Raw genomic sequence first — 17829 nt, forward strand, 5'->3', positions numbered from 1 at the left:
AAATTCTACCCCAATTCTGTCTCAAGATAATCCTAAATCGTCCCAATTGTTGATACACAAACCTTAGAAATATAATAAATCCGTTAATGAATACCATGAACGAATTAATTTTCGACAACAGATTCTTTGAATTTGATGATAAGCTCCGATTTCTCCAGTTAGGCTTTTCTTTGTTCTTTAGTTACCGCAACTTTTGTCACTCATTGATAACCTCCGATTGGTTTTCAGATCTACAAATAACAGGTTCGAATTTATATAGATCAAACTTATATCTGTACCTCAATTGAAAACATGTTATACTCTCAGGCTTTTACTTTTTCGATTAATGAGTTGAAATTCTTATAGTGTTGATCAATTTGCAGGTTATACAATTACATAAATTAAAATATGTTATGTTCATGTAAAAATGGTATCATCAGCACAAGATTCATTAGCTATGATCAGAATGCTAATTCCACTGGATCTCATCAAGTAGAGTTCACTCAGTACTGCCCACAACTAGAGTAAGTGAATCAGCATTTTTAATAAAATTAATTGTTAAGACAGCCAATTTTCTTAAAAAAGAATCATAGCGTGAAAAAATATGACCTTTTCATGTTTGTTGTGGTGATCATAGATGAGTTGAACATGATCCAATGGAAATTCTTGAAAGTGTGAAGAGGTGCATATCAAAGGCTGTTGACAAAGCAACTTCTGAGGGGTATAATGTTGATAATGGTCTTAAAGCTATGGGGGTTACTAATCAAAGGGAAACTATTGTGGTTTGGAGCAAGTTTACCGGGGTTGCTCTATATAATGCCATTATTTGGATGGATATTAGAACCATTTCAATTTGCAGGTATATTAACATTATTTGATTTATTCCACACTACATCAGATATATTGGAATAAGTATATTTTTTTTTCTATTTGTTCCGTCTCATTTGGATGATCTTTGACTAGGAGATTTTTAAGATTTTTAAGACATAGCTGAATTGGAGAAAAATGTACAAGCTTTTAACGTATATGTGAAGTTGCTATTGTTAATGAAAGCTTCATGCAACATATATGATATTTTCATTGAATGAATATGAAATGCTTGTGCAATAGTATGTACAATGTGAGAGCAACTTCTTTTATTTAATTATCATACATTTTTTATGTGCCTTGATAGAGTGAAGATGTCAGAATACTGAAGGAGGTTGCAGCTCATGAGACAACAACAACAATACCCAATCCCGCACATGCGATGTATGGGGGAGGCGAGCTGTAGACAATCCTTCCTCTACCCTAGAATGAAAGTGGTTTCATCTATGCCTCCAATCGTAAACGGATTCTAAATAAAATATCAATCGTATAACACCATGCTCCCAGTTTCATCATCATCATCATCTACAACAAATCGATGTAACAATCATCTTGAACGCAACAGCCCTAATATCTCTCTCAATCATAATTTGAACCACCTAGCATCCATTGTCACACTCTTCAGTCCTCCTCACAAATTAATCACCACCATCTCCAATCGTGGCCAGCAGCGCTGCCGTTGCAAAAAACCCCGTTTCCACTCACCCGATAGCTCCACACGCCGCCAAAACTACAGCTTCCACACCAGCAGGTTTATGGTTTTCTCCTTCCTTGATTTTGCCACTCAAACTATACTTCCAGGTTGATTTTAGTGTTGATTTCTTTGTTCGTTGTACAAGTGTATATTTGTTTGGGTTGCAAGTGAAGGCGGTGTTGTGAATGGCGGAATACAAATTAATCACCACCATCTCCAATCGTGGCCAGCAGCGCTGCCGTTGCAAAAACCCCCGTTTCCACTCACCCGTTAGCTCCACACGCCGCCAAAACTACAGCTTCCACACCAGCACATTTATGGTTTTCTCCTTCCTTGATTTTGCCAATCAAACTATACTTCCAGGTTGATTTTAGTGTTGATTTCTTTGTTCGTTGTACAAGTGTATATATTTGTTTGGGTTGCAAGTGAAGGCGGTGTTGTGAATGGCGGAATTGATTTTTCGATTTTAATATTTTCAGTGTTTGTGCATTAACGTGGAAGCGTCTTTTAATTTCTACCATGTAAGTACAATCAGAACCTCCCATTTTTCAGTTGAAATCTGTAAACTACAAAGGATTTAGTTGACTTCAATTGTAAATTTAGGTATGAACCATTCCATTATAAAATCCAAGTATTTGATTTGTGTATTTTCAATAATTATTTTGTAAACCCTGCCATATAACAATGATTTGCTTCGTTACATTTGTTTCAGCTCTATATGGATAAGCAATTCGTTAATTGTTGTGACTTTGTTGCACATTTGAAATGGTTCTATAAGTATTTTCTTTCATGCACGCAAGGCGTTCGTTGAAATGAGCTATATGAAATTGTTCATTAAAGGTTAGTAAGTTTATTTTGAAAGTATGGTAAATTGAGTAACTACTTGCATCTTTGTTTTTGTTGTCAGTTTTGAACTTAAAATTAGTGACTCCAAATGGTGATCTATATCAAACCTTGGAGATGGTGTTTTGCTATATTCGAATTGCCTTTCATTGTTCTTGTAAGTTATTATATTGTTATACATCTGAAATTTGGGAAAATAATCACACTTTTGAAGTACGTGTTTAACAAGTGATGTAGCAATCTGACATAGTGTGTTACTACTGACTTGATGCATTAATAACAAGTCCAGATTATGGAGTCGAAGTCATGTATCCTCATGTACTGGATACGTCTATCATCCGAATATAATCACTTTTTTTTTTTCGTTTTTACTATACATAATTATTATTTTCATTTGTGATAACTTTCTTCTTTTTAGTACAGTGATAGGTTCCATCATATTCCTTTTCTCTCTTCCGTGCACCTTCATGCATTATGAAAAAACTCGAAGGTAAGAACCACATCGTTCTAATTGAAGGGATATCACAAGGTGCATACTATTTATTTATGTTTTAGTTTTTTTATCTTTATAAGGGGATATCACAATGGTACAAAAACTACAAATTGATAAAACGATCTAAGTGCCATTTCGTATATATATTTTTTAGGGAGCATATCATTACACCAATTATGATTCTATTTCACAAATCACAATGTTGCATTTCACAAATTTAAGCAACGGTTGCTCAGCTTCAACTTAGCCTTTCTAACTGCTTTATTTATATATTTATATAATATCCCTATCCCTCCCTACTATACATTAAAAGAGAATAATTATTAAGTAATAAATATTTCTAAATCCCCCTTAAGAACCCATGGATAAAAAAATTACCTCCTAATACCCTTTGATCCAATGGCTTAAAATAATCTCCTACCACTATTAGCTAATAAATCAATTCTTAACAATGAACTCCCTTAATTACCCTTCTAAAACCTTTCAATCAATCACACGCCCAATTAAACAAACCCTCTTCTTTTTCGTCTGATCATGTGTAGATTTCTGGGTGGAACACCAAATTCGTATCTGTTGAATTACCGGTCGTTCGATCAGCATATATTTAAAGCCATTAGGGTTTTTATTTAAATTCAATCAGATGATTCTCTGCAACCCCGTTAGATGAATCGATTCAAATACAATACATGTAGTAAGATTTTCTTTCGTTTTCCTGATTTAATTTATTTAAGGGTTCATGAACATGCTTTTCATGATATGAGGGTTAATGTCTCTTCGTATTCTTTTGTTTTGATTTTTTTGCAGGCTGTTTCTTCTATCAGGGTTTGTTTGCTTATCGGGTACTTTTTTTTGGTTCCTTTCTAAATCAACGTTGTCCTTTTTTAGGTTTCATTGGATTATATTGTAATTGTGTTTTCTGAGTATTTATGAATGTGCTATTGATATTGTGTTATCTGTGTTATTTACCTATGTGGTGTAGGTTTCGTTATCTTTTATTTGTTTCGTCTGGCCTTTTATAGTTTTCTCTTGCTCTCATGTAAATACATATCAATTAGAACTATCTGTTCATTGCGTTTTTAGTTTTACCATACTGAAGTGCATATGCGGATTTAGTTGACCAAATTTTCAACAAGTGGATGCACAATTCACCAAGAAGACGCTTTAATGTTAAACGAAAATTTCAACCCTGTCACTGTTGATGTACTGCAATCACAGTTCGTGCAATATAAGAAAAGATCTACCGATAATTTTCATGAAGGATAGATATCATGTGTTTTTAATTTTTTCTCTCATACATGTAATTTTGTTTTAATGAAATAACGTTTCATGATATATGAACATTCATTCATTCTTCGTCATATTCTATACTACGTATTATTTAGACTGTGTTCCCGAGTTTTATGATAAAAGAAATGAATAGAAATGGAAGGAGATGAAAGGGATGGGAATGATATCTTTTCATTTTGGAAGGAAAGATTATAGGGGAAATTAGACCAAATTCTCCATCCACTTCTCTTCCCTTTTTCTTAAATGAAAACTAGGGAACATACTTGCTTATTACTTTCTTTCTACTTACTTTCTTTTCTTTCAAAAATACAACTTAGGAACAAACCCTTAGGGTAGGGAGATTAACTTTTTGTTCATTTTAGCTTTTAGGGTTTTAGGGTTTAGATTTTAGGGTTTAGAGTTTAGATTTAGGGTTTATATTTTAGGGTTTAGGGTTAGGGTTTAGAGTTTTTAGGGTTTAGGTTAGGGTTTGGGTTTAGATTTAGGGTGCAGGGTTTAGAGTTTGGATTTAGGGTTTAGATTTAGCGTTTAGGGTTTAGATTTAGGGTTTAGGTTTAGGTTTAGATTCTAGGGTTTAGGTTTATATTTTAGAGTTTAGAGTTTTTAAGGTTTAGATTTAGGGTGCAGGGTTTAGAGTTTAAGTTTAGAGTTTAGATTTAGCGTTTATGGTTTATGCTTTATATTTTAGGGTTTAGGGTTTAAGATATAGGTTAGGGTTTAGGGTTTGGAGTTTAGTTTCTAGGGTGTAGGGTTTGGGGTTTAGATTTAGGGTTTAGGGTTAGGGGTTAGAGTTTAGGTTAGTGTTTAGTGTTTAGAGTTTAGATTTAGGGTGTAAGGTGTAGTGTTTAAGGTTTAGGGTTTAGATTTAGGGTTTAGTGTTCATATTTTAGAGTTTAGGTTTAGGGTTTAGGATTTTGGGGTTTAGATTTAGGGTTTAGGTTAAAGTATAGGGTTTAGATTCTAGGGTCTAGCTTTTAGGGCTTAAGGTTTAGATTTATAGGGTTATTTAGTTAAGTTTATTCATTTGAATAGTGTTATTCTTATAATCCAGCCAAACGCCCGTTACTAATGTCAGAGTTAGTTATTTCCATTATTTTAATGCCTTTTAACATACTACCAAAAAAGTAAAAAAAAAAAACTAAAAAAAAAACGTTTGTTTTTAAACATTTCCACAGTAAAAAGAAAAAGTGTATACATCGGAGTGAATATCATGGCACATATTCATTCCAAATCTTCTTGAAAGACGAGTCCTTCACTTATATAGTGTCTATTATTACATTATTTTTTGATCTTTTGTGATTTTAGCCATTTACATGCAATTTCTCTGCAACATGAAGAAGCAAATATACCAACAACAGTAGCTGATTATTAACGTATCTAACATCAGAAACAAAAGACCGAAGATGTTGTAATACATATATTTACCATCTACAAGCAATTTTATAAAAGTATTAGTTGTGTTTACCCTTACTACAACTATGTCAAGTAATTTGTGTTGTTAACCTATTAGCAATTGTTAACAAAATACCGGTGCAACGCACGACCCATTAATATTATTGTATAAATTTCGTAGTAGTACAATATGTTGATAAAAATATTTGTTGTTGGTAAAAGTATTTGTTGCCACTTACTGTATGCAGGTACCTGGTATGTAAGTCGTCATATGACACCCAAAAAAGATATGTTTGAAGTGTATCATATTCTTTTTCATGTCTATTGCATATCATATACTCCGAAATCAAAGAAAAGATACAAGTACATGAAACCTTATGTTTTACTTTATGACAACAATTTTTTTGACCAATCCCGCGAATTCGCGGGTCTTTTCCTGGTAAAATGGATGTTAGTCTTTTTTACAGTGTTAGACTTTCAATTTTATTTTATATGTATTGTTTTTAAGTGAAAAAAATCTACATTGATTATAATTCAGGTAACACTAATATTGCAACTGAATTAATTTATTATAAACTTAACAAATACTAAACAAGATATAGTGATTCATACAAGTCAATGGTGATTCATCCCTCAAAAATTTTCGCGAATTCGTGGGTCTATATAATGGGTTAATTCTTGTGACGCTCATGCTAATGAAATAGTTATATATATATATATATATATATATATATATATATATATATATATATATATATATATATATATATATATATATATATATATATATATATATATATATATATAGGCAGGATCAATGGGGAAGTAACCAATCGGGGGGAAGCAAAATTTTTTCTTTTTTTTCGTTTTTTTTTGAAATTTTTTTTTCCGGCATCAAGATCACACGAAAATATGAACATTTAGAAGAGACACTTCGTGATGAATGTTATTATTTAGGCGGGAAAACGATCGACAAAAATAGCATTCAAAATAATATTGTTCGTGAAGAATATGAACGTTTTTTTTCCATGTTTTGTGAAGTAAAATTTAGCCCGATTTAGAGTTTAGGGTTTGGTGTTTTGGGTTTATTCCATAAACCCAAAACACCAAACCCTAAACCCTAAACTCTAAACCGTTCGTGTTAAAAACTCAATCTATATATATATATATATATATATATATATATATATATATATATATATATATATATATATATATATATATATATATATATATATATATATATATATATATATATATATATAATCTTAAATCTAAACCCTAAATCTAAACCCTAAACCCTAAATTTCTAAACCCTAATATCTAAACCCTATAAACCCTAATATCTAAACCCTAATATCTAAACCCCAATAACTAAAACCTCAAAATACGCTCGAAAAACACGATAATTGTTATATATTACTTCTTCGAGCGTTTTCCTGCCAAAATAAAAACATTTATCACAAAGTGTCTCTACTAAATGTTCATATTTTCATCTCATCTATAATGTTCGTGAACAAAGTTTTTTCAAAAAACGAAAAAAAAAAAGTTTTTGCTTCCCCCCACTTCCCCCCGAATAGTTACTTCCCTCTTGATCCTACCACTACACATATATATATATATATATATATATATATATATATATAGTATTTTCATCCATGATAAAAAAAATTGTTTAATTTCAGCTTCGTATGTACTTTTACTCATAAACATTTCTTATTACAATCCTTTGATGGTTAAATATGTGCAACGTATTATGAGGTCTATTTATCTTATTTAATATATCACAACCCTTTGTGGTTTATCTAATATTGTTTGCTTTCTAATCAACTTAACAAATACTCTATTTTTTCATAAAACCCGCGAAAATCGCGGGTCTTTAACTAGTAATAATATTAGTAGCAATCATATATATGTATATATATAATTTCATTGTAAATTACACCTAAATATTTTGTATCTTATTTTACATATTTAACTCTATTGTTTAAATTTTATTTTATTATTATATATTTTTACATGTATTTATATATATATATATATATACACACACATTAGGGTTCGTGAATCGTCGAGCACAGTCAAAGGGTATTTGCATAAATGAAATTAGTTCAAATTTTTAACTCAACATTATAGACTTTGCTTATCGTATCGGAAACATATAAAGATCAAGTTTAAATTTGGTCGGAAATTCCCGGGTCGTCACAATCTTCGTCAAAATCTAGCTCAATCTAGCTCATAAATCCTAACCTAGATCAACATACAAAACAACAACTCAAGAACACACTAAGAACACTTTCAAGTTTACTAGCTTACTTCCAATCTTGCAAATCCATTTCAAGTGATCATCCAATCTCAAGAAATCTTTCTTATTTACAGTAAGATATCTTTCTAATTCAAGGTAATACTCATACTCAAACTTTGATTCAATTTCTATAACTATAATAATCTTATTTCGAGTGGAAATCTTACTTGAACTTGTTTTTCGTGTTATTATTCTACTTCAAGAACTTTCAAGCCATCCAAGAATCCTTTGAAGCTAGATCAAATTTTGTCACTTCCAGTAGGTTTACCTACTAAACTTGAGGTAGTAATGATGTTCATAACATCATTCGATTCATACATATAAAACTATCATATTCGAAGATTTAAACTTATAATCACTAGAACATAGTTTAGTTAATTCTAAACTTGTTCGCAAATAAAGTTAATCCTTATAACTTTACTTTTAAAATCGACTAAACACATGTTCTATATCTTTATGATATGCTAACTTAATGATTTAAAACTGGAAACACGAAAAACACCGTAAAATCGGACATACGCCGTTATAGTAACACCGCGGGCTGTTTTGGGTTTGATAATTAAAAACTATGATAAACTTTGATTTAAAAGTTGTTCTTCTGGAAAAATGATTTTTCTTATGAACATGAAACTATATCCAAAAATCATGGTTAAACTCAATGTGGAAGTATGTTTTTCTAAATGGTCATCAAGATGTCGTTCTTTCGACGGAAATGACTACCTCTTTAAAAAATAACTTGTAACCTGTATTTCCAGCTATAAACTTATACTTTTTCTGTTTAGTTTCATAAATTTCAGTTCATTATGAAACCATAGCAACTTGAATCACTCAAAACAGATTTAAAACGAAGAAATTATGGGTAAAACAAGTTTGGATAATTTTGCTTCTTGTAGCTACGTGAAATTTATAACAAATCTATACAAATCATAACTTAACTAACTTATATTGTATTATACATGTATTCTAACATATATTATGTAATCTTGAGATACCATAGACACGAATACAATGTTTTTACATATCATATCGACCCATCTATATATATTATTTGGAACAACCATAGACACTCTATATGCAGTAATGCTGGAGTTAGCTATACAGGGTTGAGGTTGATTCCAAAATAATATATATACTTTGAGTTGTGATCGAGTCTGAGACTTGTAGACACTGGGTCGTGGATTGATTCGAGATAATATATATTGCTTTATTTCTGTACATCTAACTGTGGACAACTACTTGTAGGTTACTAACGAGGACTGCTGACTTAACAAACTCAAATCTTTAAAACGTAATAAAAATGTTGTAAATATATTTTGATAATACTTTGATATATATGTTATTTGTTATAGGTTCGTGAATCAACCCGTGGCCAAGTCTTACTTCCCGACGAAGTAAAAATCTGTGAAAGTGAGTTATAGTCCCATTTTTTTTAAAAATCTAATATTTTTGGGATGAGAATACATGCAATTTTATAAATGTTTTACAAAATAGACACAAGTACGTGAAACTACTTTCTATGGTTGAATGATCGAAGCCGAATATGCCCCTTTTTGCTTGGTAACCTAAGAATTAGTAAATCAGTCTACTAATTGACGCGAATCCTAAAGATAGATCTATTGGGCCCAACAAACCCCATCCGTTGTAGCAGATGCTTTAGTACTTCGAGTTTTTATATCATGTCCGATGGATGTCCCGGAATGATGGGGATATTCTTATATGCATCTTGTTAATGTCGGTTACCAGGTGTTCACCATATGAATGATTTTTATCTCTATGTATGGGATGATGCTTACGAAAAATGGAAATATGAAATCTTGTGGTCTATTATTACGATTGATAAATATATAGGTTAAACCTATAACTCACCAACATTTTTGTTGACGTTTTAAGCATGTTTATTCTCAGGTAATTGTTAAGAGCTTCCGCTGTTGCATACTAAATTAAGGACAAGATTTGGAGTCCATGCTTGTATAGTATTGTTTGAAAACTGCATTCGAAGACATATATTGTTGTGTAATATTATTGTAAACCATTATGTAATGGTCGTGTGAGAACGCTATATTTTGATTATCATTATTTGATAATCGTCGTAATATTTTTTAAACCTTTATCGATAAAATAAAGGTTATGGTTGTTTTAAAAATCGAATGCAGTCTTTGAAAAACGTCTCATATAGAGGTCAAAACCTCTCAACGAAATCAATTAATATGGAACGTTTATAATCAATATGAACGGGACATTTCATCATTTGGTTCTACCTTCTCGGGAAAACTCATGAACAACGTTTCTTCACTCCGAAGGACTCAAAGCTCTCCTATTTGGAGAGACTTAATCAACCTTCATAAGGACAATTCTTTACAATGTATTTTGGGACCGAATAATTGGAAGTGGAAAGTTGGTAACGGGGCAAATATTTTATTTTGGTTTGATTCCTGGGCCAATGGAGTTATTCTTAAAGACGAATATCCTTGACTGTTTTTTATTTGCCTCAATCCATTTGTTACTTAACAACATTGTCGTATACCTGTTGTTTTGGCAGGACCTTAAACATGATGGGAGCTTCTTCTTCGTCGTCCTTTATCTCAATATGACTCGATTCGTTTTGATGAATTGAATAATTTCTTGTTCGCTTTTTCTCTTGTTGATGGTGAACTTGACCAGGTTATTTGGACAGCCTGCTCAACCGATTCTTATTCTGTCTCCGATGCCATTCGTGAGTCTGCTCAACCGACTTATTCTGTCTCCGATGCTATTCGTGTTATACTTCAATCATTTCTCCCAATTGGCCTAAAGTTATTTGGGGAAATAATTCCACATCCAAGATTATGTTATTCCATTGGTTAGCTATTCGGAAAAGCATCTCCGTTAAAGATGTATTATCTCGAAGGCCTATTTTGCCTCCTAACCAATCGATTTTATGCGTGTGGTGTATGAGTGATATTGAAACAATTGATCATATTTTGTTGCATTGTAAATGGTCGTTTCAAATTTGGGCAGAGTTGTTTAGATGGTGGCCCGGCCACTTTGTGAGCAATTTGGATGGCTAGAAACGATTTTATCTTCAATGACAAGTTTATTTGTAGGTCGATTATTGTGCGGAACATTAAGCTAAACGTTTTTCTTTGGGCAACAAACCTCAATTTTTGTCGCAGTTTACATTTATATGTATTGGATTACAATCGATTCTTGTTATGTTATTAGACCTTAGTGTCTCTTTTTGTATCATATCTCTCGTGACCGAGTTTCATTCTACGTCATTGTATTTTGAATCTTCATTGATTTGATGAGGATTTCTCTATTAATACAATTAATTTTTTCGCTAAAAAAAAGTTATAGGGTGTGTTTGGGTGACGAACTTGTTGGAGCTTATGGGAGCTTATAGGAGCTTGAGCTTATGATTTTAATAAGCTCCAAGTCATAAGCTTCGTTTGGTAGAGAAAAAAAGTAGAACTTATGAACTGGAAAATAAGCTCCAGATAGTTTACCAAACACTTATAAAAAATAATAAGCTCCAGCTACCAGCTTAAAAAATAAGGTCTAGCTCCAGCTCTAGCTCCAGCTCTAGCTCTATCCAGCTCCAGCTACAGCTACTTTCATCCAAACACACCCATAAATATAATTTATATATAAAGAGGTCACCTTCCCCTCATACTCCGTATTTAAAGGTCGGCGAAAGTTTATCTGAATACTAATCGTCATCATTAAGTATTGACTAATCATAATCAAGTTGACAATTAATCTTGTTTTATTTTTTTCCTTAAAATTTCGACGGAGTCTTCCGACGACTATTCGATTTCCAGTTTACCAACACTTGATACTTCATAACTATACTACGGAGGTATATAGTATTCCCATTCCAAATTCCACACACACACACACACCATCTATATATATTTTCGTAACAATAACACGCGTTTGACTCAATCAGGTATATCTCCTTAATCTTATATTTTATCTATTTGATTGATGTATATATATTTTAATTTATTGATCGTGATATGTTTTTGCGCCTTATTTGTTACTGTATTATATAAGTTTGTCTTGTGTATACGTATGTTGATCTCTACGTATTAAGTAGTCATAATAACTTATAAGGTTTGATGTTTTTTTCTTCTTTTGTGCTTTATGAACGAACTGATTGCTCTGTTTGGCTTAATCAGGTCTCGAATAGTGATCGTAATTGAGAAAATTTAACACAAAAAAATGAGTGTGATTGGATTTGATGTTGGGAACGAGAGCTGTGTTATTGCGGCTGCAAAGCGCGGTGGGATCGATGTATTGTTGAACGATGAATCGAAGCGTGAGACCCAATCTGTGGTGTCATTTGGTCAGAAACAAAGGTTTTTAGGTTCTGCAGGTGCTGCATCTGCTACTGCGAATCCGAAAACAACAATTTCGCAAATTAAGAGGTTGGTTGGCAAGCTGTATAGTGACCCAAGTGTGCAGGAAGATCTTAAGTTGTTGCCTTTCGTGACTCGTGAGGGTCCACGCGGTGGTATTTTGATCGAGATAGATTACTTAAAAATAGAGAAATGGTTGTTTACACCTGTTGAGATTTTAGGGATGTTGTTTAGTCATTTGAAGAAGATAACTGAGAAAAACCTCGAATCTCCGGTTGTAGACTGTGTGATTGGGATCCCATCTTATTTTACTGATTTACAGAGACGCGAGTACCTTGACGCAGCACGTATTGCCGGTTTACGACCTTTGAGGCTGTTGCACGATGGTACTGCTACTGCATTAGGTTATGGTTTGTACAAAACCGATTTTCCCGATTCAAGAGGAGGAGAAACAACAACAACAAGAACAACGAATGTTGTGTTTGTGGACATTGGGCATTGTGACACACAGGTCACGGTTGCAGCTTTTGAACCAGGGAAGATGAAAATATTGTCTCATTCTTTTGATGAGAATTTGGGAGGTAGAGAATTTGATCAAGTTTTATTTAAGCATTTTGCTGAACAATTCAAAGAGAAACACAAGATTGATGTTTACTCGAATGATCGTGCTTGTATAAGGCTTAGGGCTGCGTGTGAAAAGGTAAAAAAAGTATTGAGTGCTAATGGAGAAGCTCCAATTAGTATTGATTGTTTGATTAATGATGTTGATGTGAGAGGAATGATAACAAGGGAGGAGTTTGAAAACCTGTCATCAAATTTGCTGGAAAGGATTGTTGAACCGTGTAATAAGGCGTTAAACAACTCGGGTTTACGTGTTGATGATATATCTACTATTGAACTTGTTGGATCTGGGTCCCGTATACCAATTATATCGAAAATATTAAGTGATTATTTTCATAAACAACCAACTAGAACACTAAATGCTAGTGAATGTGTTGCTAGAGGATGTGCTCTTCATTGTGCAATGCTTAGCCCCACTCTTCAAGTTCGTGACTATCAAGTAATCTCTCTCTCTCTCTCTCTCTCTCTCTCTCTCTCTCTCTCTCTCTCTCTCTCTCTCTCTCTCTCTCTCTCTCTCTCTCTAATATGGATTATTATTTACGTTCCTTCTAATATATATATTTATGTCGTCTGTTTTGTTACTGTTTGCAGATTCAGGAGTATTTTCCTTACTCTATAGGAATCCCAGTACGCGAAGGTGAAGACATTATCTTATATAAAAAAGGTAGTCGGTATCCCAAGTATTATAAACTCGAATTTCATTTAAAGACTCCGTTTCACTTCCAAATCTTGTACACCAACAAGACGGACATACCTGTCGGAACATCACCTAAAGTTGGTGAATTTTGGGTAAGAATATATCTATTCACTTGAAAATTTGTGAATGTTGCAAGTTTGCTAGGCGTTATTCGTACTTTACTTTTGCTAGATTGAGTTATAATCGTTAAATCTTATTTTAGATCGGTCCGTCTGTACCCTCGGAAGAAAAATTAGAAGGTGAATTGAAACTTCTGCTCAACAGACATGGAATTTTAGAAATAAAATCTGCATCGGTAAAGCTCAAAATAGTTAACATTTATTAAATTTTGTCCTTTGAGAATGAGATATTAAAAATAAATAGATTGATATTATTGACTTGAATTGTGATCATGGCTTCAGTTTTTAGATGATAAACGCACCACACTGAATTCCTATCTATTCCTTGACAAGATGGTGACCCGCAATCGTATGTCAAATCTTGATTTTTCTGAAAACTTATATGTGTCGACATCAAAAGATGAGCTAGATGAAGCTAAAGAGCAAGAACGGATGTTGGCAGAGCAAGATTTAAAGGTGGAGAAAATCAAGGACCAAAGGAATACCCTTGAGTCTTTTGTTTATGACACTCGTAGCAAGGTACTTGTTTTCAATAGCTGTTATTATTATTATTATTTTAATTTTAATTAATGAAATAAGATTGTTTAATTATTTGTATTAAGATTGATTGATGAGATTTGTGAAATTTAGCTTTCGGGTGCGTATCGGGGCTTTGCAACAGATTCAGAGAAGGAGGTAATCACTAACAGGCTGCAACAAACTGAAGAGTGGCTATATGAAGATGAAGACAGTGATGATGATGAAGCCGAACAAAACTATACTGAAAAACTCGATGATCTAAAAAAGGTGTCTACAAACTGAAACTGTTAAGATGTTATTTTTCTTGTGCATACATTTAACCATTTTTTGTTTGTTTATATAGTTATTACATCCAGTTGAAAAGTTATACAAGGAGGAAAAAGCTAGAGAACAAGCGATAAAAAAATTTCAAAGTTGTATTCAAGAATATCGTGTTACTGCAGAGTTAATGCCCCCTCGATTTCGAAAAGAGGTACTTTAATCTAATCTAGCATGTTTTACTGCTTATTGTACGAAAAAAACAATTCATCGCATCCCATCTCACTTCTTTTTCTTGAAATTGAGTTGAAATTATATTAGTCATCAATCAGTAGTCACATTCTTCTTTTGGGTATCTCGTTTGTATATCTATTATCTGTTTAGGGAAAGGGTATGATTCAGTCGTAGATGATTGTTGAAGTATAAATTATAAAATCTTGCTTTCAAGTAGTAATATGTTACTCTATATATACATGGCAGGTTAAAATTGAGATTAATACAATGGAGAAGTGGCTGAATGAAATCTCTCAACATCGTTCATCTATTAAAAACGATGGCTCTGTAATCTTGTCAACTGTCGTTAAAGATAACATGGAGATTTTTCAGAGGTTAGTTATATTAATTGATGATGATGGTTACAAAACTCGTAATTGGGGGAGTAATCAGGTCGGGACATTAGAAGGAGTAATCAGCAATTTGGGGATTAATCGGATTGTACTTTTTATGCATTTAGATATTTAATTTCAAAGTTATATGTGTAAATATAGAAGAAAAGAATAAACATAAACATACACTTAAACATGATTGTCTAAAATTGTTCATTACGTTCAAAAACTCTAAAATTCTAGTTTAAATTCATGTTAAAATACCAAATTTGAATTTGGCCAACTTTGATGAACAAATCCGATTTTGACCCATTAACCAACTTTGAGTGATCAATTAAACGGATTTTTAAAAATCGGAACGGACTGCCTGGGGATAATCAGGCATAATCTGGGTTTTTGACAACATTGATAATAATAATAATAACTTTCATCTTTAGAAGCTGAGGAAAAATAACATTTCATATTACCTGTGACTTGTGCTGTTATTATATCAGGAGATGCAAAGCTATAATTGAAAAAATGCCTTCATACTCTAAACATGATAATCATAGACGCCAACCTGTGAATTCTGCTGTCTGCGAACAAAGTGATGAGCTCAATTCGGCCCAAATAGATGAATCTGCTGACTTGGACCTAGCTGCCGACTCGGAACAAAGAGACCAAACTGCTGACTCAGGGGGCCAAACCGTTGAATCAAAACAGAGGGATAAAATTGCTGACACAGACCAAAAGGGCCAATTTGTTGATGCAGACCAAAAGGGCCAATATGTTGACGCAGACCAAAATGACCAATCTGTCGATGCAGACCAAAAGGATCAAGCTGATGATATGCAAGTTAGTGAATGATACAATCTTTTGTTAGATTGGCAGAATCAAACTTTATATGCTATCTTTTGCTTTCATGATCTCTGGTTTATATTTTGAAAACTTGGCAAGTTGTCTTTTTACATGTATGCTACTTAGTATTTTCGAATTATGTTTTCATGCACATCGACCATTACTGTTTAATTCATTATCCTCTAGTAACTATGTTATTTTTAGAACTTACTAATTCAAGTGATATATTTTTCTCTTTGGTATTCCAACCAATATAAACAAAATTAAAATAAAAATGTGTGAACTTTCATTTGTTCTTGTTCATAACTGTTTCTTTGGCTCTGCTTCCCATTTAATCCAATATCCTGTTAGCTTTTTCCACCTGAATTTTTATACAAATGTATGTGAATTTTTTTTTCATCAAACACAAATATGGACTGAGTATTCCATATTATCTTCATTACAAGAAGACTTTCGGGTCTAAAGTTGCATGTTGGAAATTTAAGATCATCGAATACAAACATTCAAAGGCGAGAAACAACTTTTAGTTGTTCCTCTTGTTTAAAATTTGTTAAAACTTTTTCACCCTTGTGTTAAGGTTGATCTTTACATAACTGTTGGTTGGCTTTTCCGCTGCAATCATAAACCATACAAACTAATATCAAACTTGTGATCCCAAAAAAAGTTGAAATCAAGAGTGATAATTTGTGTGTATTGAAAACGCTAAATTAAATTCTTTAACATAACCGTTGGTTGACTCAATATAGGACGTTGCAAAGTCCAGGTGCTTTTCATTGGTACTTGCTATATAAATGACGTAAAACACTGACCACCATTCGAAAAGAAAGCTTCTAAGGGCACTCATAGCTGAATTTCATTCCATATAAGTCATTAAGAAAGAAACGAGAATCTCAAATTAAGTTTGCACTAATTTTTTATACCAACATGATCATACAAGACTTTAACCTCAGCTTGAGATGCCTGAGCAGAGCCTTCAAATCTTTTTCTACCAAAAATCATGTATACATATACATCTAACCTTATGGGATATTGATTTGTGTGCTTCTGATAGTTGGGGATGAAAAAATATCCTTGGTTTGAGAGATAAAGTCAAAATCTCATGGTTATTGGTCAATTGGTAATGGTAAAACGATAATCCAACCTGGGGGAAGAGTAGATTAAGAATGTAAAAATAGAAAGAAAGAACAGATACCAAATGAGGAATAAAAAGGAAATATATACAAAAATTGGGTATTTGCTACAACAAAATACACAACTTTTACACCATATGTTCAAAAAATTTAGATGTAAATTTTTTATCATGACTTGTATCCATGATCATCCTTATTTCCTAAATATCTATAGACTATATGTATATACATATTTTCTCTTTGTACTCGACCTTTATACAACCAAATTGCACCATACAAATAGATTAATTCAGTGAAACACAAACCAATGTGAGAGAAAAAAGGGAGTTTTGGTGTGCATACTTTGTTCTACAACATCTACAAATGAACATATATTTTCAAGATTGGGGGTTGTTAATCGACAAATATATTTGTGGATGTGGCCTTGTTAGATCCTCAAAATCAGAACTCAATCTACTCTCTAATTAAGCATTACAGAGGGCTGCTGATAATTTTGAGTTCTTTCTGCTTGCATCATTATAATATATGCAAATTGAGAGTAAAACAACTACATAACATATAATGCAATGATCAAATTGAAGCCATAAAGGGATATTTTATTTTCGTTCTTTTCTTAACATATTTCAGAAGCATTACATCCTTCATAAATCACAATATTAAAAATGCTAAACTGCAAAAAAAATTCTCAAACAATCAGTTGTTTGGAGAGGGGGCAATAGAATTTGTTGTCAGCTCATGATTGATAATAGAACCGCAGTTATAGACGCAAATACAAGCATAATTGCTTAAATCACCCGATTGCTCACAAACTCCATTTCCGTTATGTTTTTGAAAACACTGTTG

At 32.6% G+C, this 17829-nt stretch overlaps 1 protein-coding gene and 2 long non-coding RNA genes across 5 annotated transcripts; all 3 read left to right on the forward strand.

Moving 5' to 3' along the window:
- Positions 1–1430, forward strand: LOC139898642 (uncharacterized). The gene is made up of 4 exons (XR_011777091.1): positions 1–243; positions 363–503; positions 617–838; positions 1154–1430. It is a non-coding gene; the product is annotated as an uncharacterized lncRNA (long non-coding RNA).
- A 16-nt stretch (positions 1431–1446) lies between these two features.
- LOC139898641 (uncharacterized) lies at positions 1447–4178 on the forward strand. 3 transcript variants are annotated; one of them, XR_011777089.1, is made up of 6 exons: positions 1447–2143; positions 2253–2380; positions 2807–2873; positions 3419–3567; positions 3681–3715; positions 3957–4178. It is a non-coding gene; the product is annotated as an uncharacterized lncRNA (long non-coding RNA). The 3 variants fall into 3 exon arrangements; XR_011777090.1 differs by having other exon boundaries at positions 1447–1647; positions 1904–2380; XR_011777088.1 differs by having other exon boundaries at positions 1447–2380.
- A 7437-nt stretch (positions 4179–11615) lies between these two features.
- LOC139898644 (heat shock 70 kDa protein 16-like) lies at positions 11616–16066 on the forward strand. The gene is made up of 9 exons (XM_071881394.1): positions 11616–11788; positions 12021–13260; positions 13413–13610; positions 13721–13813; positions 13920–14156; positions 14268–14423; positions 14500–14628; positions 14895–15022; positions 15514–16066. Exons 2-9 carry the CDS (start codon positions 12064–12066, stop codon positions 15863–15865), a joined length of 2490 nt encoding a protein of 829 aa, XP_071737495.1. The 5' UTR covers positions 11616–11788; positions 12021–12063; the 3' UTR covers positions 15866–16066.
- The last annotated feature ends 1763 nt before the right edge of the window (positions 16067–17829 follow it).

This window comes from Rutidosis leptorrhynchoides, chromosome 3 (genome assembly GCF_046630445.1).
Source record: "Rutidosis leptorrhynchoides isolate AG116_Rl617_1_P2 chromosome 3, CSIRO_AGI_Rlap_v1, whole genome shotgun sequence".
NCBI classification, from domain to species: domain Eukaryota; kingdom Viridiplantae; phylum Streptophyta; class Magnoliopsida; order Asterales; family Asteraceae; genus Rutidosis; species Rutidosis leptorrhynchoides.

Excerpts from the sequence above, each read along its gene's own strand:
- LOC139898644 (XM_071881394.1), top strand. The coding sequence starts at position 12,064 with ATGAGTGTGATTGGATTTGATGTTGGGAACGAGAGCTGTGTTATTGCG. Across the intron at positions 13,261-13,412 it reads TTCAAGTTCGTGACTATCAA|ATTCAGGAGTATTTTCCTTA; the intron begins GTAATCTCTCTC and ends TACTGTTTGCAG. Across the intron at positions 14,629-14,894 it reads CCCCTCGATTTCGAAAAGAG|GTTAAAATTGAGATTAATAC; the intron begins GTACTTTAATCT and ends TATACATGGCAG.